Source organism: Pelobates fuscus, chromosome 12 (genome assembly GCF_036172605.1).
Source record: "Pelobates fuscus isolate aPelFus1 chromosome 12, aPelFus1.pri, whole genome shotgun sequence".
NCBI lineage: Eukaryota > Metazoa > Chordata > Amphibia > Anura > Pelobatidae > Pelobates > Pelobates fuscus.
The window spans coordinates 112,847,228-112,873,333 of NC_086328.1; the positions used below are offsets into that span (position 1 = coordinate 112,847,228).

Here is a 26,106-nt window from a genome sequence, read left to right on the forward strand (position 1 = left end):
AAATAAGTTAAAAAAACTCCCGTAGCAAAACATATAAATAATAATGGGGCAGACTGAGCAACATACGTGCTGCAATTGGATACATTTACACCAGAAATCCTACACTTGCATATACCCATCCCTAGTTTTCATGGCCAGGTCCTACTTGCTAAAGTAGCTGTTGATACTTTGAGCAAGTGGCGACAGGGAGTTACTGTCCACCGCAGCTAAAAGGCCAGTCATTGACAGTTCCAGCTATTATCTATGTGAAGAATCTAGCAATCAGTTGCAACCCTGTCACTAGGTCCCCCAGCTGCTGCTAAGCATTTTCAAATTGACTTATTTATTATACATGTATAAACTTTCTGTTTGTAAAGGTTACAAATGCAAATTGTTAGTTTCCCAACGAGGAACATAGGGCTGATCTCGCTTATCTGATATTATTGGCCTTGATATAGTATTTTTGGATATGCTTTTCAATTAATTTAGTATTTTTGCATAAAATGTTAAAATATTTTTTTTCAGTATATTGAAATATTTAAAAAAAAAACATTATTAAAATCTTAACACATATGAAAAATATAAAATCATTCGAAAAACGTAATCAAAAAATATTACGTGAAGGCCATTGCTGCTGCTTTAAATACTTTATGCCAGGATATTAATGAATTGTGCTTGAACTGTAGACTGTTTCTATTTATGTTACCTTGTTTTTTAAGTGCGCTAATAAATCGCACTAATAAATCCAACAGTCACTACTAAATTCCATGTGTCCTTGACCTGCATTTGACACTGAAGACCATCAACAACTTTTTCTCACCCTTCAAAACCTTGAGTATACAATAGTCTACTCATGACTGGTTCTTCTCTTACAACTTCCAGGACTCTTTCACTGTCTCCTTTTGTAATGTTTTCTACCCTCCGTGACTTATTTTTGTTAATGTTCCCCAAGGTTCTGTTCTAGGTTCCCTATTGCCTTCAATCTGTACTGTGACCCTTGAAAAATAACCAGTTCTTTTAGATTACAATATTTACTCTGGGCTGATAACACACACAGTAACCTCTCTTTTCCTGATCTCTCTGGATCCCTCTTAAATCATGTCTCCAACTGCCCATTTTGCTATTTCTAACTGGATGTCAGCCAATATTCTTCAATTTCTTGTAAACATAACTTCTCATTTTAACCCATGAAGCACTGCTACTTACTCCCCCTTGTCTGTCTCCCTCCAAGTCAATGGTATTACTCTACTCCACATGTTCTCTGCATTGAAGTTCTCTTTGATTCAAACCTCTACTTCACCCCTTACTTCCAGGCAATAACAAATGTCACTTCCATCTTACAAACATTGTTTGCTTTCTCCCCTAATAACATCAGATGCAGTTAAGGATCTCGATCAAGACACATTGATCTCCCATCTTGACTACTACAATCCACTTCTCAATGGTCTTACACACTGCCAGCTCACCCCGTTAAAGTCCTTAGTGAATGTTGCTTCCAGACTCATCTTCCTCTCCGCTTACACCTAAACTGTCCTTACACTGGCTTCACATTACATGTAGTTTAAATATTTGAATTCCTTCTTCATAATTCTGTTCCTTGAGTACTTGAATTCACTAATACACAAGTATGTCCCCCAAGGCACCTACGCTATGCCAAAGAACTGTGTCTGACCTCAGTTTGCAATTGCGTCCCTCACATATCAAGATTTCTTTCTCTAGAACCTCATCTTTGTAAACTGTGACTCAGCCTGCATTCCTTCAGAAAATCACTAAAACCTCACTTCTTTTAGAAGGTATATCAATGAAACGTTCAATCCTCTCCTCCAAATGCACTGTAAAAAAAAAAAAAAGCTTATTTGGGCAGGGCCCACAACACGTTCTACTACATCCAACTTGTCTTGTTGCTTCTACTTGTTTGCAGAATATTTTGGTGCTTTAAGAAATAGTTTGAGGTATATGTTGGTTAATAAGGTGGCAGGCCTGTCTAGGTAGGGGTGGTTGGCAGTTAAGTTTGCATGTCCAGCAGTAGGTAGCTAAGAGGTAAAGTTCAATGGGTATCCAAACCCATTGGATTACTTGGGGAAAAGTACCTGGTAGAGTGCTTTCACAAAGGTTGTCAGGATCGGGACAGGGATCCAACATGCAGAGTACGAACAGGAGAGATGTACGTATACCGGACCTTAGAATGGCCGGACTAACGTAAGGAGAGAGCAGAGAATAGTCAGAGACAAGCCGGGGTCGAGGGAACGAGAGAACAGGTAAGCGAGAGACAAGCCGAGGTCAAAGGACACGAGAGGTAAACAGGAACGATAGTACAAGCCGAGTCAAAACCAAATAGAACAATAAACATAAGAGCACTGAGGAACCAGACAAGCTAGAACCACGACAGGGCAATGAACCATTACACACATCCCTCTTTTATACCCCGGTTCTTTAATTGATGACTCCGCCCTTGCAGAGCCCTGATTGGTTGTTCCGAACTAGATTGACAGGTCGGGATGTGATTGCCGTCATGACGTCGACTCCTGAGCGTCGTGTCATAAAAGGAAGCGGGACTCTCGCGGCCGGCGTGGGAATGACTATGAGAGCTGTGAGGATTGGATGAATCAGCCCCGCTGAGAGAACGGCCGTCGGGAAGTCTAACCTCCTCCGAGGTAGAGACTTCAGGTACCCTGACAGTACCCCCCCTCAGAAACGCCCACCGGGCGGAAGGAACCGGGGCGAGACGGAAAGCGAGCATGAAAAGCCCTGAGAAGGCGAGGAGCATGCACATCCTCCTGGACCACCCAAGACCTCTCCTCAGGACCATATCCTTTCCAGTCAACAAGATATTGCACCTTCCCCCGAGAAATCCGAGAATCGAGGATGGAATTGATCTCATACTCCTCCTGACCCTCAACCTGGACAGAACGAGGGGAAGGCACAGTGGAGGAAAACCTGTTACATACCAAAGGCTTCAATAAAGAAACATGAGAGTTCGGGATGCGTAAAGCAGGCGGAAGAGCCAGACGATATGCAACAGGATTTATACGAGACAGAACCCTGTAAGGGCCTATGTAACGAGGAGCAAATTTCATGGAAGGAACTTTCAAGCGGATGTTTCTGGTACTCAACCATACCCTATCACCCGGAGAGAATACAGGAGCCACCCTTCTGCGTTTGTCAGCGTGTCGTTTGGACACCATGGAATTATGAATAAGGATTTGTCGAGTCTGATCCCACAACTTCCTCAGATTGCAAAACATGAATATCAACCGACGGTATCCCCTGGGAGGGGGAGGCCGACGGAAGAACGGAAGGATGAAAGCCATAATTCATGAAAAAGGGGCTAGAACGAATAGAATCGCAAACACTGTTGTGCGCAAACTCCGCCCAAGGAATCAGACCGACCCAATCGTCCTGGTGTTCAGAAACAAAACAGCGCAAGAACTGTTCAACCTTTTGGTTGGTGCGTTCGGCAGCCCCATTGGACTGGGGATGATAGGCAGAGGAAAAATTTAATTTGATACCAAGCTGGGAACAGAAGGATCTCCAAAACCGGGAAACAAATTGGGAACCTCTATCAGAAACGATTTCAGAAGGAATCCCATGTAAACGAAAAATCTCAATCGCGAAAATTTCAGCCAATTCGGGAGAAGAGGGCAATTTGAGCAGAGGTACAAAATGAGCCATTTTGGTAAACCTGTCAATTACTGTGAGGATAACCGTATGTTTTTTAGAAACCGGTAAATCAACGATGAAGTCCATAGCCAGACAAGACCATGGTTTCACAGGAATTTCTAGGGGGTGCAAAAGCCCACATGGAAGCGTATGAGGTTGTTTAGTCACATGCCCCGACGAATTCCTTAAGATCCTTACGTAATGAAGGCCACCAGAAATCTTTAGAAATCAAAGAACATGACTTGCGTATGCCAGGATGTCCGGCAAATTTACTGTTATGAAAACACTGCATAAGTTCCAGTTGGAGTTTAGGAGGAACGAAGTAACGGTCCCCCGGAATAGGTCCGGGTGCCAGATGTTGTAACTTCTTGATCTCATCCAGCAACGGAGAGTGAATCTTAATGCTAGTGCTGGCAACAATATTACGCTTGGGAACTATAGAAGAAAAACCATATCAGGCATAGTAGAAGGTTCGTGTTGGCGGGACAATGCATCCGCCTTAGAATTCTTAGAACCAGGTCTATAAGTGAGAACATAGTTGAAATGAGTAAGGAACAAAGACCAACGAGCCTGCCTGGCAGATAATCGCTTGGCTTCCCCTATATATGACAAATTCTTGTGATCCGTCAAAATAGTAACCGGGTGTAAAGTCCCTTCCAACAAATGTCTCCACTCCTTCAAAGCCAAAATTACCGCTAACAGTTCCCTGTCACCAATATCATACCTGCTCTCAGGCCCAGACAATTTCCTGGAAAAAAAACCACATGGATGCAGTGGTTTATTCAAACTTAACCTTTGGGACAGAATAGCGCCTACACCTGTCTCTGAGGCGTCTACCTCGAGTAAGAAAGGCAAGGAAGTGTCTGGATGAACTAATATCGGTGCTGAGGCAAACTGTTCCTTGAGAGTACTGAAAGCAACAAGCGCTTCTGGAGACCATGTCTTAGTATCAGCACCCTGTTTAGTCATGTTGGTAATAGGAGCGATAATAGACGAGTACCCCTTAATGAAGCGCCTATAGTAATTCAAGAAACCGATAAACCTCTGAATGGCCTTGAGTCCCTTGGGCAATGGCCAATCCAAGATAGATTGGAGTTTAACAGGGTCCATCTTAAACCCCTCTCCAGAAATAACGTAACCAAGAAAATTTACCTGAGATTGGTCAAAGCTACACTTCTCCAATTTGCAGTACAACCCATGCTGTAGAAGTTTATGCAATACCCTTCTGACTTGTTTGTGATGAATCTCAGACTCTTTAGAATGTATTAGTATATCATCCAAATAAACTATAACACATTCATGTTGAAATTCCCTAAGAACCTCATTAATCAAGTCCTGGAATACAGCAGGGGCATTGCAAAGCCCGAAGGGCATTACCGTGTACTCATAGTGGCCATACCGGGTATTGAAAGCCGTTTCCCATTCATCACCCTGCTGAATTCTCACCAAGTTATAAGCTCCCCTCAGATCTAACTTGGTAAAAATCTTAGAACCTTTCAGGCGATCAAATAGCTCAGTAATTAGGGGGATTGGATAAGCATTTCTGATTGTTATTTTGTTCAAGCCCCGATAATCAATGCAAGGCCGTAGTGTGCCGTCTTTTTTATCTACAAAAAAGAAACCGGCTCCGGCTGGAGAAGAGGATCTCCTATTAAAGCCTTTGTCTAGATTCTCCTGAATGTACTCCTCTAAGACTAAGTTCTCCTTAGTGGATAGAGGATATACATTGCCCCTCGGGGGCATAGTACCAGGTAGGAGATTAATCTTACAATCAAAGGGCCTGTGTGGGGGTAAAGTATCAGCCTTCCTCTTATCAAAGACTGCCTTTAAATCCTGGTATTGGGAAGGTATCTGTAAATCTGTGGGCTTGTTAGCGTTACTAGGTGTGTCCACTAGGCACAACGGTGAGACTTTCTGTACACAACCTTTCTGGCAACCTTGACCCCAAGAGACTATTTCACCTTGTTCCCAATCAATAGTAGGGTTATGCTTTTTAAGCCAGGGATACCCCAAAACTATAGGAAGTGAAGGGGATGAGATAAGCATGAGAGAAATCTCCTCCTCGTGTAAAATACCAATGGTTAGTTTAACTGGTAAAGTTTCACGAGAAATAACTGGATCTAATAACGGTCTACCATCTATGGCCTCAACGGCCAAGGGAGTCTCCTTTAACTGAGATGGGATAGAATGTTTCTTGACAAAGGTTTGATCAATAAAGCTTTCAGCTGCTCCGGAATCTATTAATGCCATAGCTTTAAGTACTCCCTTTTCCCAAGTTAAAGAAACCTGTAATAGTAGCCTATGATCCCTGTAATCATAAGTAGAGGACAAAATAGAAACACCCAAGGCCTGTCCTCTGGAGAAACTTAGGTGCAAGCGTTTCCCGGACGGTTAGGGCAATTAAGGCGTAGGTGGCCTCCTACTCCCTTTTCCTATATTGTCTTTCATTCTCTGAAAGGTGAGTGTTACCAATCTGCATAGGTTCTGGGAGAGCTAGAATAGTAGATTCAGAATTCTGAAATGCGGGAGTTAGTCTTAAGGAAGATCTATAACCATTATCACGAGTGTTCTGCCTCTGTCTCATGCGTTCATCTATACGAGAAATAAATGAAATTAATTCCTCTAAATTTTCAGGAAGATCCCTTGTGGCAACCGCGTCTAAGATCGCATCTGACAATCTGTTCAGAAATACGTCCATATAGGCTTGTTCATTCCACTTGACCTCTGCCGCCAAGGACTATGCTGTCTAAGACGTAATAGTAATCTAGCAGCACTGGCCTTTCTCCCTGGGGGATCAAAAGTCCTCCTAAAAGTAGTAATGAAAGCATTATAGTTATAGACTACTGGATTATCATTCTCCCACAGAGGGTTAGCCCATCTAAGAGCTTTGTCAATGAGTAGCGATATTATGAATCCAACCTTCGCCCTGTTTGTAGGGTAGGCGCGGGGTTGTAATTCAAAATGAATTCCTATCTGGTTTAGGAAACCACGACAAGTATCCGGAGCACCGCCATACCGTAAAGGGGAAGTAACACGGGAAGAAGTTCCCCCTGTGGCTACCTCTAGGCCTGTGTTAGCAAGAGAGATAGATGGAGTACGCATCTCCTCTGCTTGATTACTTGGATGGGATAGTAATGCTTGCAGTGCTAGAGCCATTTGGTCCATTCTATGGTCCATGGCTTCAAACCTCGAGTCAGGCGAACCAAGCTGAGCGTTTGTACCTGCAGGATCCATGGCCCTGTCGTAATGTCAGGATCGGGACAGGGATCCAACACGCAGAGTACGAACAGGAGAGATGTACGTATACCGGACCTTAGAATGGCCGGACTAACGTAAGGAGAGAGCAGAGAATAGTCAGAGACAAGCCGAGGTCAAAGGACACGAGAGGTAAACAGGAACGATAGTACAAGCCGAGTCAAAACCAAATAGAACAATAAACATAGGAGCACTGAGGAACCAGACAAGCTAGAACCACGACAGGGCAATGAACCATTACACACATCCCTCTTTTATACCCCGGTTCTTTAATTGATGACTCCACCCTTGACGAGCCCTGATTGGTTGTTCCGAACTAGATTGACAGTTCGGGATGTGATTGCCGTCATGACGTCGACTCCTGAGCGTCGTGTCATAAAAGGAAGCGGGACTCTTGCGGCCGGCGTGGGAATGACTATGAGAGCTGTGAGGATTGGATGAATCAGCCCCGCTGAGAGAACGGCCGTCGGGAAGTCTAACCTCCTCCGAGGTAGAGACTTCAGGTACCCTGACAAAGGTGACCAGATTGTGTTGGGTTAAGATGGGTTGTTTCTAATGACCTGACACATTGATGTCCACTGTTTAGTCTGCAAGTGTAAACTGAGTACTGCACAATAAACATACAAATTACGTGGATATATAAATTAAATTGTGGAAGGTGAAATTAAAATATTTTTATGTATTGATATAAAATAAATTTAAACCAAACTTTTACAAAAAAAAAAAGTACAAATATGTATATCTTCATATATATAAAATTGATATTGTCTACTGTTTCTTAAAACATATTTACATAAAATGGATACCGACTTTCGGTTTCATTCTGTTATCTTTCAGTGCCTGGTTTAATTGGATCTCAGAATATCACAGTGAATAATAACAAGACAACTAATTCCCTCAGTGTGACCTGGGTCAATGCAGAAGGAAATGTGGATAATTACACAGTGGTTCTGAGTGGAGACATCAATAATGCAAACACAACTAATTCTACACAAGTGAATTTCGCAGACTTACTACCAGGCAGAGAATATTCCATCACTGTACAGACAGTTAGTGGTAACTGCATCCAGATATCAGCTCCAGTGACAGAGGCAACATGTGAGTATGATGGGCTCATTGGGACAGAGCATAACTTTATGAGCAAATCCTACAAATGGTTCTGATTAAGTTGTGGTATAATATAATTATTAGATTATTTTCAGTTACAGGTTATTAAAATATAGATTCCTATGACAATGGATTTTTTTCCTTTTATTAGATCCAACCCCACCAAGCTCTTTAAACTTTACCAGCATCGGAACAAATTACATATCACTGTCCCTGGGAGAACCAGTGAATATGGCCAATATATCAAAAACGTTTAATATAATTTACAGCAATTCTTCATCATTTTGGACTGTGTCAGCAAACTCATTAAATGTCACCCTTGAAAACCTCACATCTGGGACTATCTACGCAATTACTGTAGTAACAGTTGGTGCTCGGCAGTATCAGAGTTTTCCTGTGACCATATCAGCGCACACAAGTAGGTTTACTCTGTGGTGTATTTATGTTTTACACTGTGTTAGGCTCAGCTGTGTCAATGCACTCCAGCCAGTATACCACCTAGACTCTCAGACATGGAATATCAGTAACGAACACACTCATATACCTGGAATTACAATCAAACACAACTTCTAAGTCATATACATACACAAATAAACAAATACACTCATACATACATATGTTGGTCATATTGTTTTGGAAATAATAGGTTAAATGCCCAAATGCACATAGACACACATACATACATACATACATATACACAAATAGCCAACACACACAAACATTCCTTCAACTTCATAACCTTTTCTCTATTCTCATACCCCCGTTCCATTACTTTTTCCTCCCATCTCATATACTCCATCCCATTACTCCTTACTCCCATCTGATATCCCCCCATTACATTACTCTTTCCTTCCATCTCATATCCCCCCCACTCCATTACTTTTTCCACATATCTCATATCCCCCATGCCATCAGTGTTCCCTCCCATCTTGTATTCTCATATTCCATCACTACTTCTCCATCTCATATCCCCATTCCATTACTCCTTCTTCCCATCTGATACCCCCACATTCCTATACTCCTTCCACCCATCTCATATCCCCCATTTCATTACTCATACATCCCATATCATATCCCCCATTCCATTACTACTTCCTCCTATTTCATACCCACCATTATTTTACTCCTTTCACATCTCATTACCCCATTCCATTACTCCATCCTCCCATCTCATACCCCCCATTCCTTTATTCCTTTCTCTCATCTCAAATCCCCACATTTCATTATTCCTTCCCCCCACTTCATACCCCCCTTTTCCATTACTCCTTCCTCTCATCTCATATCCCTCATTCCATTACTCCTTCCTCCCATTTCATTTCCCTCATTCCATTACTCCTTCCTGCCATCTCATATCCAACCATTCCATTACTTCTTCTTCCCATCTCATAACCCCCCATCAAATTACTCCTTCCTACCATCTCATATCCAACGATTCCATTACTCCTTCCTCCAATCTCATATATATCCCCATTTCTGCCATCTCATGTCCCCCATTCCTTACTACTTCCTCCCAACTCATATCCCACATTCCATTACTCCTTCCTTCAATCTCATATCCCCCAATTCCATTACTCCTTCCTACCATCTCATATCCCCCAATTCCATTACTCCTTCCTACCATCCCATATCCCTCATTCCATTACTTCTTCTTCACATCTCATACCCCTGCATTCTATTACTCCTTCCTCCCATCTTATATCCCCCCATTCCATTAGTCCTTTCTCCCATGGGCTGAGCCATGTTTCTCTCAGCAATTGTCACATCATGTCATCTGTACAGCGAAGGGCAAATAATAGGTATTTATCCCGATTATTTATTTTATCTGACTGTTTATTTTTAATTGTCCATGTATTATGATTGTTTTCTTGCTCTAGAACCGAAGACAGTGAAACTCCTCAGAGACAATGCCAAGACATCATCTTCTGTTTCCCTGATTTGGGATCAACCTGACGAGTACCAGGCTGAATTTAGATACAGAATACAAACAGCAAACGCATCGTCTGCAATGATAAATGAAATTATTGTGACAAATCAAACTGTTAATGTAACTAATCTGACACCTGGGGAGACATATACATTCACTGTATTTACAAGAGCGGCTGATAATGTCACTGAAAGTTATTCTGTCTCATATACAACCTGCACAGGTGAGAAAAGACTGACCTCTTTAGGGGGAGAATAGTGGATACAGTCACAATAGCAGGCAATAGGGACTTCAAGTATATTGGAAATCTGGTTTACGAATATAACAAATTCCTTCCTATCTTCCTCCCTTCCTTCCACTCTTCCCTCCCCCTTCCTTCCTTCCTCCCCCCTTTCCTTCCTTCCTTCCTTCCTTCCTTTCTTCTTATACTTCCAGTTTGTATATACAGTCAGGTCCATAAATATTGGGACATTGACACAATTCTAATCTTTTTGGCTTTATATACCACCACAATGGATTTGAAATTAAATTAACAAGATGTGCTTTAACTGCAGATTTTCAGCTTTAATTTGAGGGTATTTACATCCACATCAGGTGTAGGAATTACAACAGTTTGTATATGTGCCTCCCACTTTTCAAGGGACCAAAAGTAATGAGACAATTGGCTGCTCAGTTGTTCCATGGCCAGTTGTGTGTTATTCCCTCATTATCCCATTTACAAGGAGCAGATAAAATGTCCAGAGTTCATTTCAAGTGTGCTATTTGCATTTGGAATCTGTTGCTGTCAACTCTCAATATGAGATCCAAAGAGCTGTCACTGTCAGTGAAGCAAGCCATCATTAGGCTGAAAAAACAAAACAAACCCATCAGAGAGATAGCAAAAACATTAGGTGTGGCCAAATCAACTTTTTGGAACATCCTTAAAAAGAAAGAACGCACCAGTGAGCTCAGCAACACCAAAAGACCACGGAAAACAACTGTGGTGGATGACCAAAGAATTCTTTCCCTGGTGCAGAAAACACCCTTCACAACAGTTGGCCAGATCAAGAACACTCTCCAGTAGGTAGGTGTATGTGTGTCAAAGTCAACAATCAAGAGAAGACTTCACCAGAGTGAATACAGAGGGTTCACCACAAGATGTAAACCATTGGTGAGCCTCAAAAACAGGAAAGCCAGATTAGAGTTTGCCAAACAACATCTAAAAAAGCCTTCACAGTTCTGGAACAACATCCTATGGACAGATGAGACTAAGATCAACTTGTACCAGAGTGATGGGAAGAGAAGAGTATGGAGAAGGAATGGAACTGCTCATGATCCAAAGCATACCACCTTATCAGTGAAGCATGGTGGTGGTAGTGACATGGTGTGGGCATGTATGGCTGCCAAAGGAACTGGTTCTCTTGTATTTATTGATGATGTGACTGCTGACAAAAGCAGCAGGATGAATTCTGAAGTGTTTCGGGCAATATTATCTGCTCATATTCAGCCAAATGCTTCAGAACTCATTGGACGGCGCTTCACAGTGCAGATGGACAGTGACCCGAAGCATACTGCAAAAGCAACCAAATAGTTTTTTAAAGGAAAGAAGTGGAATGTTATGCAATGGCCAAGTCTTTCACCTGACCTGAATCTGATTGGGCATTCATTTCACTTGATGAAGACAAAACTGAAGGGAAAATGACCCCAAGAACAAGCAGGAACTGAAGACAGTTGCAGTAGAGGCCTGGCAGAGCATCACTAGGGATGAAACCCAGCGTCTGGTGATGTCTATGCGTTCCAGACTTCAGGCTGTAATTGACTGCAAAGGATTTGAAACCAAGTATTAAAAAGTGAAAGTTTGATTTATGACTGTTAATCTGTCCCATTACTTTTGATCCCTTAAAAAGTGGGATGCACATATACAAACTGTTGTAATTCCTACATCGTTCACCTGATTTGGATGTAAATACCCTCAAATTAAAGCTGAGAGTCTGCAGTTAAAGCACATCTTGTTAATTTAATTTCAAATCCATTGTGGTGGTATATAAAGCCAAAAAGATTAGAATTGTGTCGATGTCCCAATATTTATGGACCTGACTGTATATACAAACTGGAAGTATAAGAAGAAAGGAAGGAAGGAAGGAAGGAAGGAAAGGGGGGAGGAAGGAAGGAAGGGGGAGGGAAGAGTGGAAGGAAGGAAGGAAGATAGGAAGGAATTTGCACATCTTGTTTGTTTTCATTTTATTGTGTTGGTATATAGAGCCAAAAAGATTAGAATTGTGTCGATGTCCCAATATTTATGGACCTGACTGTATCTATTTAAATACGAAATACCATCTTTTATTTCTCAAAAAAACTTAATATATAAGCAGCATCTGTATGCTTTTTAATATTATATATATGACACATCACAATATATAACATAATAATATAAAAAAACTTCACAGACCACAGATTACATGGGTTTTTATTTTAAATTCAGTTTTTTTAAGTTCTGTGTGATTTCCATTCTGCTTTCTTTCAGTTCCAGGTCTGGCTCAGAATATCACAGTAAATAATAAGAATACTACTAATACGCTCAGTGTGAACTGGACAATACCAGCAGGGAAAGTGGATAAATACACAGTCACTCTGAATGGAGACGTCAATAGAACAATCACAACTAATTCTACACAAGTGGATTTCACAGACCTACTGCCAGGCAAAAGCTACTCCATCACTATACAGACAGTTAGTAGTAACTGCAGCCAGTCAGCAGCTCCAGTGACAGAGGCAACATGTGAGTATGAAGGGATCATTGGGACAGAGCTATTTGTTCATGTGTAGACACTGTGTGCACTGTAACATTATTGTAATATTTTTAAAGGGACATGAGGCGCACAGAAGTTCACCACGGGCTTTTGGAGGGGCCTGCTTGCCAGTCTCCTGCCAAAAGACTATGGGCCAGGTCAGCGACTGTAATGACCCATATTTTATTCCCTGGTTTGGCACTTTCCATAGAACCGAACGCTAGCTCACTGGCGGACGTTCGCATGCAAAACCGCAAATAGACTTCAGGGGGACTTACCCGCGAATTCCCTGGAACTGGTTTCAGCAGGAATATTTTGCGGTTCCCGGTCAGTCCCCAGCGGCACTTAGCCACGATTCTATGGAACTGTTTTGGGCATTGGACCATGTGTGCGGTCGGCCAAAACTATGACTTCGGGAAATTCCTGAACCCCTGATCCGATATGGGTGATTTTTGGATATGTTGTTCACCCAGATCGGGGCTATCATAGGATGTGGGGGTACTTTTGTGGGGGTTTGTATGTTTAAAGGTATTTTTTTTTATAAAAATGTGTGTTTTTGTGTCTGGAGATAATTGAGTTAATACAGTACTTAACTCAATTATCTCCCAGGTACAGAGGACGGATTGACCTAGTTTGTATGGGAGTGTTCTGGGTCTCAGAGCCAATGTGATTGTGTATTTTTTAACCTGATTTACTCTCAGGTCCAGGGGGGAGTGCCCCTTGCATGGTGACTGTCATTAAAGGCAAAGTGTGGTCCCATTAAAGTCAGTTCACTTCACCCTCAACACGCAGCCTTGTCTTGTGATTGTAGGGAACAGCTATACCAGCTATACCTACTTCGGATTGCTATACTGGCTACAATCACTAGCTCTTGTAAGCGCTACATAGCTATACCTGCTAGACTCTCTGGGGTAGAATAGGTCCTGGCTGGGGTCCAGGGTGGGTGGAGGACAGTGAGACCCCAGACAAGCTGTGGCGGCTAAGGTGCTATGGTGCTTATGATATCCGGTGCGGTGCTTATAGTATTCCAGGCTACTAGGAAGCAGTGATTGACAGAGGCACCCAGTCGGGGTGCCAGGCGGTCTGTCACAGGACACGATTGCTCAGACGGCCTATAGAGGTGCTTCCTGAGTCACTGATGTTCAGCAGCTCCATGTTCTGCATGGAGGCATTTCACTTTCTCCATAGAGTTGTATTGAGTAAATGCATCACTATGAGGAGATGCTGGTTAGTGCAGAACGTGTTTTGCCGCCCATGCGTGATAGCCTCCCTTTGCTTTCCTATGGGAAAGTTTGATAATCTCAGCCAAGGGGGCAGAGATTGGGCAGGGTCAGCCGCGATCGGACATGTGTGGTGCTGGAACAATTTGTCAACAATAGAGTCAGGAATACACATTGCATTTCTGACTCTATAGCGCAGCTTTAATTTGTAAATTAAATACAATGGTATCAGTATGAATTGAAATTGCTTTATTTTAATCACTTCTTAATATTTTACTATTGAACAGATCCTACCTCACCAGGCTCATTTTATTTTACTGATATCGGAACAAACACCATTTCCTTGTCCTGGGGAGAACCAGTAAATATGACCAATGTGACAAAGACTTTCAATATAACTTACAGCAATTCTTCATCCTCTTGGACTGTGTCAGTAAACACATTAAATGTCACCCTTCAGAACCTCATGTCTGGGACTAATTACACAATTACTGTAGTAACAGTTGGTGCTCAGCAGTATCAGAGTTCTCCTGTGATCAGTACCATCTTCACAAGTACGTTTACAGCTTTCTGTATGTTCTGCAATAGAACATTTTATTGTGCTATCTCTTGCAGCTCTGGATAAAAATAAAATATCATAACTTTTACTGGACACTTTTGAATCATTAGGATGTTTATCTTCACTGATACATTAATCATAAACTGTGTGTGTTTAAGGCTAAAGACTTTAGTACAGTTGGAGATGTTTCCTTAGTGTCAGTAATTTGAATAGATATTTACTATTTTATATTGCCATTTATTAATATATATTTAATATTTTTATTGTATTTTTTTTAATATATAAGTTGATTGCATTTTATTTTCAAACTCTAGAACCGATGCCAGTGAAACAGCTCAGAGATAATGGAACGACTACTGTATCTGTTTTCCTGATTTGGAATCAACCAGATGAGTATAGAAGTGATTACACCTACAGAGTACAAGAAGCAAAATTCTCATCTGTTGTGATAAATAAAACAACGGCATCAAATCAACTCAATGTAACTGATCTGACACCCGGAGTAACATATACATTCACTGTTTTTACACGAGCGGCTGATAATGTCACTGAAAGTCAATCTGTCTCATATACAACCAGCACAGGTGAGTGAACAAATATTTATTTCTAACATTATATTGCTCTAGTCACTATTGAGGTGACAGGGCCAGCACTGCAAGAGTTAAAAATGGTCACTTACCTTTTCACCAATGTGAAGAGTTCAGGGGTGCCTTTGTATGTCATGTTTGTATTTGCAGGATGGTGTTTTGTGTTGGTGTTTTTTTGCTGGGATATCTGTACATGTACTGCCACATACATACATTTACATACACATTAACAAACAGAAACACACCGACACATACACAGTCATATACACAAAACACATACACACACAGACACACACCTTGGCACATACATACAAACATAGATACAAACACCTTGACACACTGGCACACACAAACACAGATACACACTGGCACATACAAACAGATAAACACACCTTGACACACAGATACACACTAGCACATACACACACTGACATACATACAGATGTATAGATATACACACTGACATACACACAGACATATGGATACACACACTGACATACACACACTTTGACACACAGATACACAAACTGGCATATACACACACAGATACACACACTGGCAGATACACTTTAATATACAGATACACACTGGCAGATACACACACTGACACAGGAACATACACACAGACACATGTACATACATGTTTATATGGTGACTTCCTTTAGTGCTGTTGGCTTAGGCTGATGAGCAAGGTCGGCAATTGCTCAGTCCCTGCTGCTCCCTCCTTCCAGCCAGCATGCACTGTCTGGGAGGAAGTGCTGTCACTTCCTCCCAGCATCCCACACTACAGGGGCCTGGTCGCGTTCTGGACTGCTGTTTAGCGATACCCACTGGGTGGCACTAAATGCTTGGGCCACCCGATGGGCAAATTGCAGCAGAACCCCAATGGTCTGCACTTGGCATTAGGTGACTTTCTTGATGATGTCTGCAATTTAAACAGCCCAATGTCCAATAATTTGTACCCATTACATTTTAATGGCCAGACTATAAAAAGTACTGTACATTTACCACAGCTCATGTTTATAATTGCAAACAGCCTCACGTTAAAGTTTACAATTTAAACATAAAGATTTTATAAAAATACTAATAATATGTGTCCTGGTCTAAAAATGTGTGCTCTGGTGTATTTTTACTACTATTGTAGTAACAACATACACCAAAAGGGACACTGTAGTCACTAAAACAACTTTAGCTTAATGAAGCAGTTTCGGTGTATAGATTATGCCCGTGCAGTCTCACTGCTCAATTTTCAGCTATTTAGGAGTAAATCACTCTGTTTATGTAGCCCTAGTCCAGGGGTAGGCAACCTTTTAGCAGCACTGTGCCGATATAGGAGTGTGATGTCCTGTAGCATGCCGGTCCTATTTTTTTAAATTGAGTTGTGTATGCTGCCGTATTCTGCTTGTGGTATTTTTACTGTGATTGCTTTGTATTGTTGTATTTGTGCGTATAGGAGCTATTATATTGTATATGTTCATTAGTAGTTTATGGTATCGTGTATGATACTTATGAATGTGGGCTGTGTATGGGGGCTGCTTGTGGAATTGTGTGTGTGGATGGATGTGTCACATTGTGTGTGTATGTGTGGGGGCTGTTTGGTGTATTGCATGTGAGAGGCTGCATGTGGGTTTGTGTACATGTATGTGGATTGTTAGCGGGCTACGTTTGTGCGGATTGTGTGTATGTTTGTTTGTAGGCTGTTCATATTATTTGCATGAGGGGAGGGTTATTCTGCATTTCTGTGTATATCTAGCAGTGTTAATGATTTACCTGGGTTCCGGTGGGGACCAGGCTGGCCAGGTACAGGTCAAGGACAGGAGCTGCAACAGCAGCTGCAGGCTGCTCTACTACAGATCTGAGATCACTTGCTCTACGTGCTGCAATGCATAAAATGAGGATTGTCCTTCACCACCTCTTCGTATTAGCAGATATCTGAAGTTTTACTGGGACTCCTGACAGACCAGAGCCTATTTGGCTCTAGCAGCCTTGAGTGCCGTGCAAAGACACCTCGAGTGCCGTGCATGGCACTAGTGCCGTAGGTTGCCTACCCCTGCCCTAGTCTCACCTCTCTGCATGTGAATTTAAAAGCCTTCTCTATTACTTTCTCAAAATAGTCATGTAATGTATACACTTCCTTTATTCCAAATGTTGTTTAATTTAGAATTTCTTATCTCCTGCTCTAACAGCTTGCTAGATGCTGCAAGAGCCTCCTGTATTTAATAGACATGTGCAATTCGTTTCATCCCGAATGTACATTCAGAAAATTTTGTGCAATTCGGACATTCGGATGCTTACAAATGTCCAAAGTGCGGAAGTTCCGAAGTGCCAAAGTTCAGGGCTCTCAGTGCCAGGACTTCCACCACAACCACTTACACATCTGTAGTGCTACCAGTGCCCAGACTGCCACCATAACCACTTACACATCTCCCACTTCCTGGACTATCATCACAACCACTTACAAATCTATAGGGCTTCCACCTCCCAGTGCCTGAACTTCCACCACAACCACTTACACATCGATAGGGCTCCCGCCTTGCAGTGCCAGGATTTCCACCACAACCACTTACACATCTATAGGGCTCCCAGTGCCTGGACTGCCACCACAACCACTTACTAGACATGTGCAATTTGTTTCTTGCAATTTGGACATTCGGATGCTTAGGAAGTTCCAAATTGCTGACGTTCCGAATTGCCGAAGTTCCGAATTGCTGAAGTTATGTAGTTTGGAAGTGCAGAACCGAACTGAATGCCATTGGTCCTAATTGCCGAAGCAGACACATTTTTTTACTTACCCGAATTACCGAACCAAATTTTTTGCCCATGTACATCCCTAGTATTTAACTAAAGTTCAAATTACAGAGAGGAGATAAAAATGTTAAAGAAAGTTGTTTTGTAGACAATAGTGCCCGTTTAAGTTAGTAGAATGTGAATAATGTGAATAACTTGTGTTAATGTCTGACCAGTCTACACTTCTCAGGACCATATTTATTAAAGCACATTAGCATTTTTCAGCTATAGTTTGCTAAAATGTATGTACTTAATAAAAAAAAAAAAAAAATGTTTTACCACATTCTTGACATTTAACACTGAATTGTCTTGACACTATTGGGTTAACTTAGTGAGAGTATTCTTTCTAAATCAAGATCTTTGGATATTTGTGGACTACATTTCCTGTAATCCCCTGCTACGTTGGCTAGGAAGACTGCCGCTTTCTATATATTGATATGGTTGTGTAAATTGCATCTGTAGTTAGCCCAGTTTTAAAGTCTTGTTAGTATTTTTTCAATTATATCTCTTACTATTGACATTGGTACTTGCCACAAATGCTTTGCAAACTGTTATGTGTAATGTGTTGGTTTTTTTTTTCTCTATAGGGGTAAACTGGATACTTACACAGCCTGATGAACCTCCCTCGTCCAATCAAATTTCTTTTAGCTTCCCTGAGTTTGAAAACACAAATGAACCTATAAAGTCTTATGCTGTGATAGTAACAACTGGAGAAAATGGTACCCTAAAAATTTGTTTATTTCTCTATCCCCATACTAGGGGTAGGCTACCTTTGGTACTTTAACTGTTATGGACTCAATCTACCATGTTGCTCTTACAGCCATAATGCTGGCAAAGCATCAGGGGAGATGTTGTCCTCAACATCTGGAGTGCCGACAGTTGCCTTATCCTGTACTTTACAATTTTTAACATGTTATACAATGATGGTAATGGTTAAGTAAATGGTAATGGTGATGGTTAAGTGAACCATTAGTTGAAATATTAACTTGAGCTCATATGAATCTTTACCCAAGTTTGTAAAGATTGGCTCATTTTCTGGGCTGTGTAAACACATTCACGAGTTAAAAAGTAGACATGAGCATACATTTGTTTTAAGACATTCATCCAAATAAAATATCTTAAAACAAATGAATCAGTTCTGAAATGTGTTTAGTTCATACCTAGATTCCCTGTATGGGTTAATGGGCAATTCGGATAATTAATTCACATATGATCTGAAAGAAGTACGGAACCAATTAATTTGGTGATATTAAAGGGGTCCTGTCATGCCCCCACAACTTGTGCTTCTTAGATTGAGCATAGGATTATATTTAAACATTGTGCTAGCAGTTTATAAATTAGGAGAAAAACCTATTTAAAAATAGGTTTCTCTCCTAGCTGTCAGTCACAAAAAAGGAAGTCCCTATGCTGTCTTTATTTAATCTATTTTCTTTATAGAATATTTCATATATGGTCATAATGAACAACAAAATACTTTTAGTTTTGTATTGAATTATATAATTTGTTTCTACAGACTGTAGATGCAAAAGGTATGTTTACATAGATCATGCAATCATGCAATCGTCTTGTCGCCTATTTGTGTTATACAAATTCTATGTGTCATTCTGGAATGCCATCAGATAGACTTATGTATATAAATCATTTAACTTATGACATAAGAAAGAGGACACATATATATAAATCAATCAAGGGGAAACAGTGCCAATATATCACATTTTATTAATATCAAAATGTGATATGTTGGCACTGTTTCCCCTTGATTGATTTAAAGGTAAGAGCTACCCATTTTAACTCTTATAGACCCTGGAGTACATTTATTAGAGGATTTGTATGCCACATATTAATCACAAATGATTATGAAAATATAATTTATTGTGACAAACAATGAATAATAATAATAATAATAATATGTAACATGTGTGGCAATAATTAATGAATATTTAGGTATAACATAAGTATACAATATGGCAGCAGTTTTGACACAATTAAAGATAGCTTAATAGCAACATATGTTAATTTAATTTCCTAAAGGAGTTACATGCAAAATTGAAGATTATGCTAGCTTTAGTGTACAGATAATCTTAATTTGAATAATGGCAGGAGGCGAGTATTTTGCATAATCTTTCTTTACTAACTCCATAGCAGCAAAGAAAAGAGTGGCATAACTGAGAACCAATCACAATGCAGTATAGAGTATAAGAGGTGTAACATATGACATAATTTCCTCTTAAAGCATGCGACATCACAAGATCACAATGCAGAATAATAATAGAGATAACTCAAAACATGAAATTTGAACATAAACAGATAGACTCCAAGGGAAAGTTTCCTGACGTCAAGTGACGATCTTCCATGACAAGATGACGATGACATCTTGAATGGAGTCTTTAGTGTCTTGATTCCTCTGGTTAAACTGAAACGAGAATATAAATGGTATTATATTCCAAAAAATGGTTGTGTACAACAATGCACTGTCTATCCCTTATGTTTAAGTAAAACCAGTATTATTAAAATATAGTGAATACATTCCTCCCATCTATCGATGTTAGCTAGACATCCCACCCACATGGCTTACATGTGTTAAATATGCGACAAACCCAACTAGGCAATAGAACAATAATACAGAAACAAAGATATAGAAATTAGCCTAAAACAGAGGGAGGGAAGAGCGATAGAGAGCAGGGAGGGAAAATACTCGCCTCCTGTCATTATTAAAATTAAGATTATCTGTACACTAAAGCTAGCATAATCTTCAATTTTATCACATGACAGGAGGCTTCGTATTTTGCAATTTCAACGCTGAGAAAGTAGAGTAAAAGCTGGATTAGAAGGAGGATGGAAATAGAACGACCTAAAGGTGGATTCTCTAGTCCAGTCCGCCGCTTGCAAAATATCTGAGAGAGAGGCCCCTGCCACGTAGGCGGAAGAGGCCGTGGCCCCTCAAACTGAGTGTGCCCCAAAAGTCTGATCTATCCCGGCAAGGGTTAAGAGCCATCTAACCCATCTGGCCAACATAGTGACCGAGACTGGAGCGTAGGGGCGGACGTAGGAGATGAGAAGTTGACGATTGGAAGTAGGCCGCAACGTCGCGGTAGCTTCTACGTATTGACGGAGAGTAGAGACCACACAGAGCTGGGGGTCTGAGGGAAAAAAGGGGTAAAAAACCGAGGAAGAGTTGAACTTTGTGCGTCGAGAGACCTGGAAGGTTACTCCCTCTGGACAAAAGGTAAATGCATCAACGTCAAAAGCGCATACATCGGAGACCCGACGAAAGGAGACTAGGCAGAGAAGGAATGTGAATTTCGCCGTAAGCTGGCGAAGTGATAAATTCTCATTAGAAGGCCAATCCCGTAAAAACTGTAAGACTATGCCAACGTCCCAAAGACTCGAGTACTTGGGTCCCGGGGGCGCCGAAGGCGCATGCTGCGGAGGAGTCTATAGATGAGTGGGTTCTCGCCTACTGGTGTCCCTTGAGTCGGCGTATGAGCCGCTGAGATGGCCGACCGTATCACGTTGATGGATCGGTATGATTTCCCGGCCGTGAATAGGGAGGTGAGGAAGTTCATGATGGAGGGAATAGGTGCCGTAAAGGGATTGAGATCCCTTCCCAGACACCAAGTTGTCCAGCAGTGCCATGCTGATAGGTAGCACCTCCTTGTACCTGGCGCCCATGAAGTCCATAGGAGATCTCTAGTTTCCTGCGATAAATCCTCGGTTCGCCAGGAACCCCTGAAAGAATCCAGGCCACCAGAGGAAGCCGGTCCTCCCTGACCAGCGGATGAGGAAGTCCCATCGGGTTCCTGAGAATAGTCGGAGTATCCGGTAGGAGGAGGGGATCTCCGTTCGACAGTTCCAGAAGGTCCGGGAACCATGGTTGGCTCTGCCAAAGAGGAGTGATGAGGGTCAGTGTCACCTTCTGTGTGCGGATTCGGTGGAGGACCCTCGTTATCATTGAGAATGGTGGGAATGCGTAAGCACCATGTTGTGGCCATTGTTGTAGGAAAGCATCCATTGCTAGACTCTCCAGGTCTGGGAGCCAGCTGAAGAAGTCTTTCGTTTGACGGTTGTTGCGGGAGGCGAATAATTCCAGGGAGAAGGGACCCCTTTGTGTATTCAGTATCGAGAAAATATGAGGGTCTAGTTGCCAGTCGCTGGCATCCCGCCAGTGGCGGGAGTACCAGTCTGCTGTCATTTTGGATTCCCCTGGTAGGTGTTCCGCTAACAGTGTAATGTTGCGGGGCAGGCAATAATCAAAGATTTCCTTCGTGAGTTCTGCTAGTGCCTGGGAACGGGTGCCTCCGAGTCGGTTGATGTATCTTACCGCCGAGACATTGTCCATCCGGAGCAGAATGCAACAGTTGGATCGTTCCTTTGCCAGGCTACGAATGGCGAACGATCCTGCCAGGAGCTCCAGACAGTTGATGTGCATAGAAAGTTCCTGGGGGTTCCACACTCCTCCCGTGGAGGACGTGCCGTCTGTTGCTCCCCAGCCTGAGCGTCTGGCGTCTGACTCCAGTATGAAGTCTGGTTGGTTTCTGAATATGGCCCGGCCGTTCCAAGCCTGCATGCAGTTCAGCCACCAGTGCAGTTCTTCTCGAACCTCATCCGACATAGGGACCGGTTGATCGTATGTTGGGTTTTTGCGAAGGAACTTCGCCTTGAGGCGTTGCATGGCTCTGTAATGTAGGGGTCCGGGAAGTTAGTCGAAGTACCTTCCGAATTTCTCTGCGGATGGTAGCAATCTTTGCGGCCGGGAGATGTAGAGTACACGATGTCGAGTCTATCTCGAACCCTAGGAATTCGATCAATTGAGTGGGGGTCAGAGTTGATTTGGGGCCGTTGATAACGAAGCCCAGTGATTCTAGAAGGTGTATCGTGTAGTCTGTGTGACCCTTTAGGGTCCTTGCATCCTCGTTGAATATCAAGATGTCGTCGAGGTAGACGATGCATATTATGCCTTGGGCCCTCAGTTTTGCCATTACCGCAGAATACTTTCCGCATTGACGTCTGTGCCTTATTGAGGGATGTGAATATATTGACCCTCTTATTAAGTTCAGTAAGGAAAGCCTCTCCAAATAGCCTGCCCTGTGCCAAGGGGCCCAGTTCCTTGTCCCCCAGTTCGACAAGCTTGTCATCAATTCTGAAAAGTGCTGCTCGGCGCCTCTCCGAAGAGAGGGCCACATTAGTGTTCCCGAGGAAACAAAAGCACCTCTGTGCCCACTCTCAGGTATCCCGTGCCCACTCACGCACCCTATCTGGGGTGTAGTCATCAGCCCTTTCATAGGCATCATCTGCCATGTCCATGATCCTCGCCAATGGCCCGATGGCATCCAACAATTTGTCTTGGGCCCCATTGAAGCCACGTTCCACGCCTTTGTGTGGGTCCCGACCCCCACGGGACATGAATGTGGTCATAAGCGGGTCGAATTCGGGAGTATGTGCTACCTTGTCTGGTAGGCTCGGGCGAGGGCATTCAGACCTCATACGTTTTCTCACCTCCTTGTCTAAAGACTTCCGGAGCCAGAAATGCATAAATCTGGATAAGTGTTCGAGTGGTGTCCATTCTTCCGAACGGGGATGGCGAATGTTCCTTGGATCGAACATTCGGTGGCCAGAGTTGTCCAGAAATACCTCTGAACCTTCTTGTGGAGTATCCAAGGATGTGGCCACAGAGTCCTGGGGCTCACCCAGGGTCTGTTCCCTTACCCAATAAGGGTCAGAGTTGGCAGCAGAGTCCCAGTCGGATTCCTGCTGGTCGGAGGCAGCCGCCTGCCATTCGTCAACCACTGCTAGGTTGTGTGACGGTCCCGTGTCCTCTTCCCCAGAGGAAAACTGAGCGGGTTTTTGGGATGACTTGCTCCTGTCTCTTTTGCGTTTCGCAGGGGCCTTTCCTTTGGACTTACGTGGTCCCATGGCCTCGCCTTTCCAATGGTGCTTAGGGGGTGGGAGTGTTCCCTGGGCTTAGATGCATCTTGTTCAAATTGGAATGACTTAGTAAAGGCCTTTTCCATGGACGCAGCTACAGCTGCTGTAATCATGGCCTGGAGGTCTGAGGGGTTTTGCGATTCTTCCATGGTGTTAAAATCACGCTCGGGGCTCACCCGGTGAATATGCGTGAGGGCACTTGTGGCCCTGGCAATGCGATCAAGTAATTCGTCTACCCGGGGCATCGGGTAGGCGTCAGTGGTGGTCCGCTCATTGAGCCTCCTGTAGTCCACACAGAACCGGGTGGTCCCATCTTTCTTAGGCACCAGGACTACAGGGGAGGCCCAAGGGCTATCGGAGTGTTCGATGACCCCAAGCTGGGTCATCTCCTGTATCTCCTTCCGCATTCCTTCTCGGACTGCTTCAGGGATACGGTAAGGGGGTTGTCGCAGGGGGTTCTGTCCAGGGGTCTCTACCTTATGTACAGCTAGGGTAGTGTAGCCGGGCTCTTGGGAGAACGTCGCCTGCTTCTCCCACAGAAGCTGTTTTGCCTGTTCCTTCTCTGTGGGGCTTAACTTGTCCCCTAGCTGTACAAGGCTAGTCAGGTCAGTCTGGGGATCCCTTGCTAACAAGTTGGGTAAGGGTAAACTCTCGGTATCGTCTGCAGCCGGGGCACATACTGCAGCTACATTCTCAGGTCGTTCCTGATACTCCTTTAGCATGTTCACATGAAAGGATCGCTGGATCCAATCATCTGAACAGCTGGCTATAAGGTAGGTAGTATCACACACCTGAGCTAACACCTTATACGGGCCCTGCCAAGATGCCTGCATCTTGTTCGCCTTCACAGGTTTGAGCACTAACACCTTCTGCCCAACCTGGAAGACTCGCTGCCAGGCACCCCGATCGTACCATTCCCTCTGTCTCCCCTGGGCCGCCTGGAGGTTCTCTCTTACCATCAGAGACAGTTTCTCCATGCGGTCCCGGAGTTCCAGGACATACGGTACTATGGGGGTCCCTTCCTGCTCTGTCTCCCCCTCCCAGTGGCCTCTAATGAGATCTAGGGGTCCGCGGACCCTTCTCCCATAAAGCAACTCAAAGGTGGAGAACCCAGTAGATGAGGCAGGAATCGCTCCCAGTCTCTGCAAGTGTCAGAAAAGGTCCTCATCATCTGTTTGAGGGTGCCATTAAATCACTCGCAGAGACCGTTAGTCTGTGGATGGTATGGGGAACTAAGTATCGGTTTAATGCCGCATACCTTTCACAGCTGCTGGGTGAGCACAGCGGTAAATTGGGTTACCTGGTCAGAGAGAATCTCTTTAGGGAACCCGACACTGGTAAAAATCCTAGCCAGGGCATCAGCAACTGTCTCTGCCTCTATGTTAGACAGCGCTACTGCCTCTGGATAGCGAGTGGCATAGTCCACCACGGTGAGAATGTATTTCTTACCGGATGGACTAGCCCTGGCCAGTGGACCCACAATGTCAACAGCTATGCGGGCAAAGGGCTCCCCAATAATAGGCATCAACATAAGCCTAGCTCTTGGGTGGTTCCCCCGCTTTCCTACCCGTTGACAAGTGTCACACGTACTACAATATATCCGCACAGCCTGATTAAAACTTGGCCAAAAGAAGTTCTGCATGATCCTATAGGCTGTGCAGCGGGACCCTAGATGTCCAGCTAGCGGAACATCATGCCTGATCCGCAGAATCTCCTGCCGGTACTTTCCGGGCACCACCAGCTGTCGATTCGGCGGATGGGCAACACTCTTCTGGGACGGCTTAGGGATCCTATATAACCTGTCCCCCACCCACTCATACCGCTCCCCATCTACTCCTTCCTCTTCAGTATCTGCTCTGTCCCTATACTTCTGGAGGGTGGGATCTGTCTCGGTTTCCCTCCCAAACTCCTCTGGGGAATCCCAGCTAACCAAATTCTGCCCTGGGGTATCAGTCGGGGAATCGGTTCTTACCTGGGTCTCAGCAGCAGGTGGGCTGGTTCCAGCAGCACGGGTCTGAGCACGGGTAGTCACTGGGTTGGCCTCAGCAGGTCCCATGGGAGCGTATGCAGAAACCTAAGGGGCCAAATCATTTCCCAGCAAAACGTCAGTGGTCAAATCCTTCATAACCCCCACATTCACATGTCCAGAGCCCACTCCCCAGTCCAAATGAACGCGGGAAACAGGCAGACGGAACACGGTGCCTCCTGCTACCCTCACTGCCACAGTATTTCCAGTATGTTGGTGTTCGGAAACAAGGTTCTTTTGGAGCAGGGTCATAGTAGCTCCGGTGTCTCTCAGACCAGTGACCACTTTACCATTAAGCTTAACGGTCTG

At 43.4% G+C, this 26,106-nt stretch overlaps 1 protein-coding gene across 1 annotated transcript in view; it reads left to right on the forward strand.

Annotated features, from left to right (window-relative positions):
• LOC134578544 (receptor-type tyrosine-protein phosphatase eta-like) overlaps positions 1-26,106 on the forward strand; it is a 101,121-nt gene that overhangs the window by 47,270 nt on the left and 27,745 nt on the right. Inside the window, exons 18-22 of the mRNA XM_063437522.1 lie at positions 9,876-10,148; positions 12,429-12,683; positions 14,201-14,467; positions 14,787-15,056; positions 18,434-18,565. Coding sequence (XP_063293592.1) covers positions 9,876-10,148; positions 12,429-12,683; positions 14,201-14,467; positions 14,787-15,056; positions 18,434-18,565 — 1,197 coding nt within the window. The remainder of the gene's footprint in view (positions 1-9,875; positions 10,149-12,428; positions 12,684-14,200; positions 14,468-14,786; positions 15,057-18,433; positions 18,566-26,106) is intronic.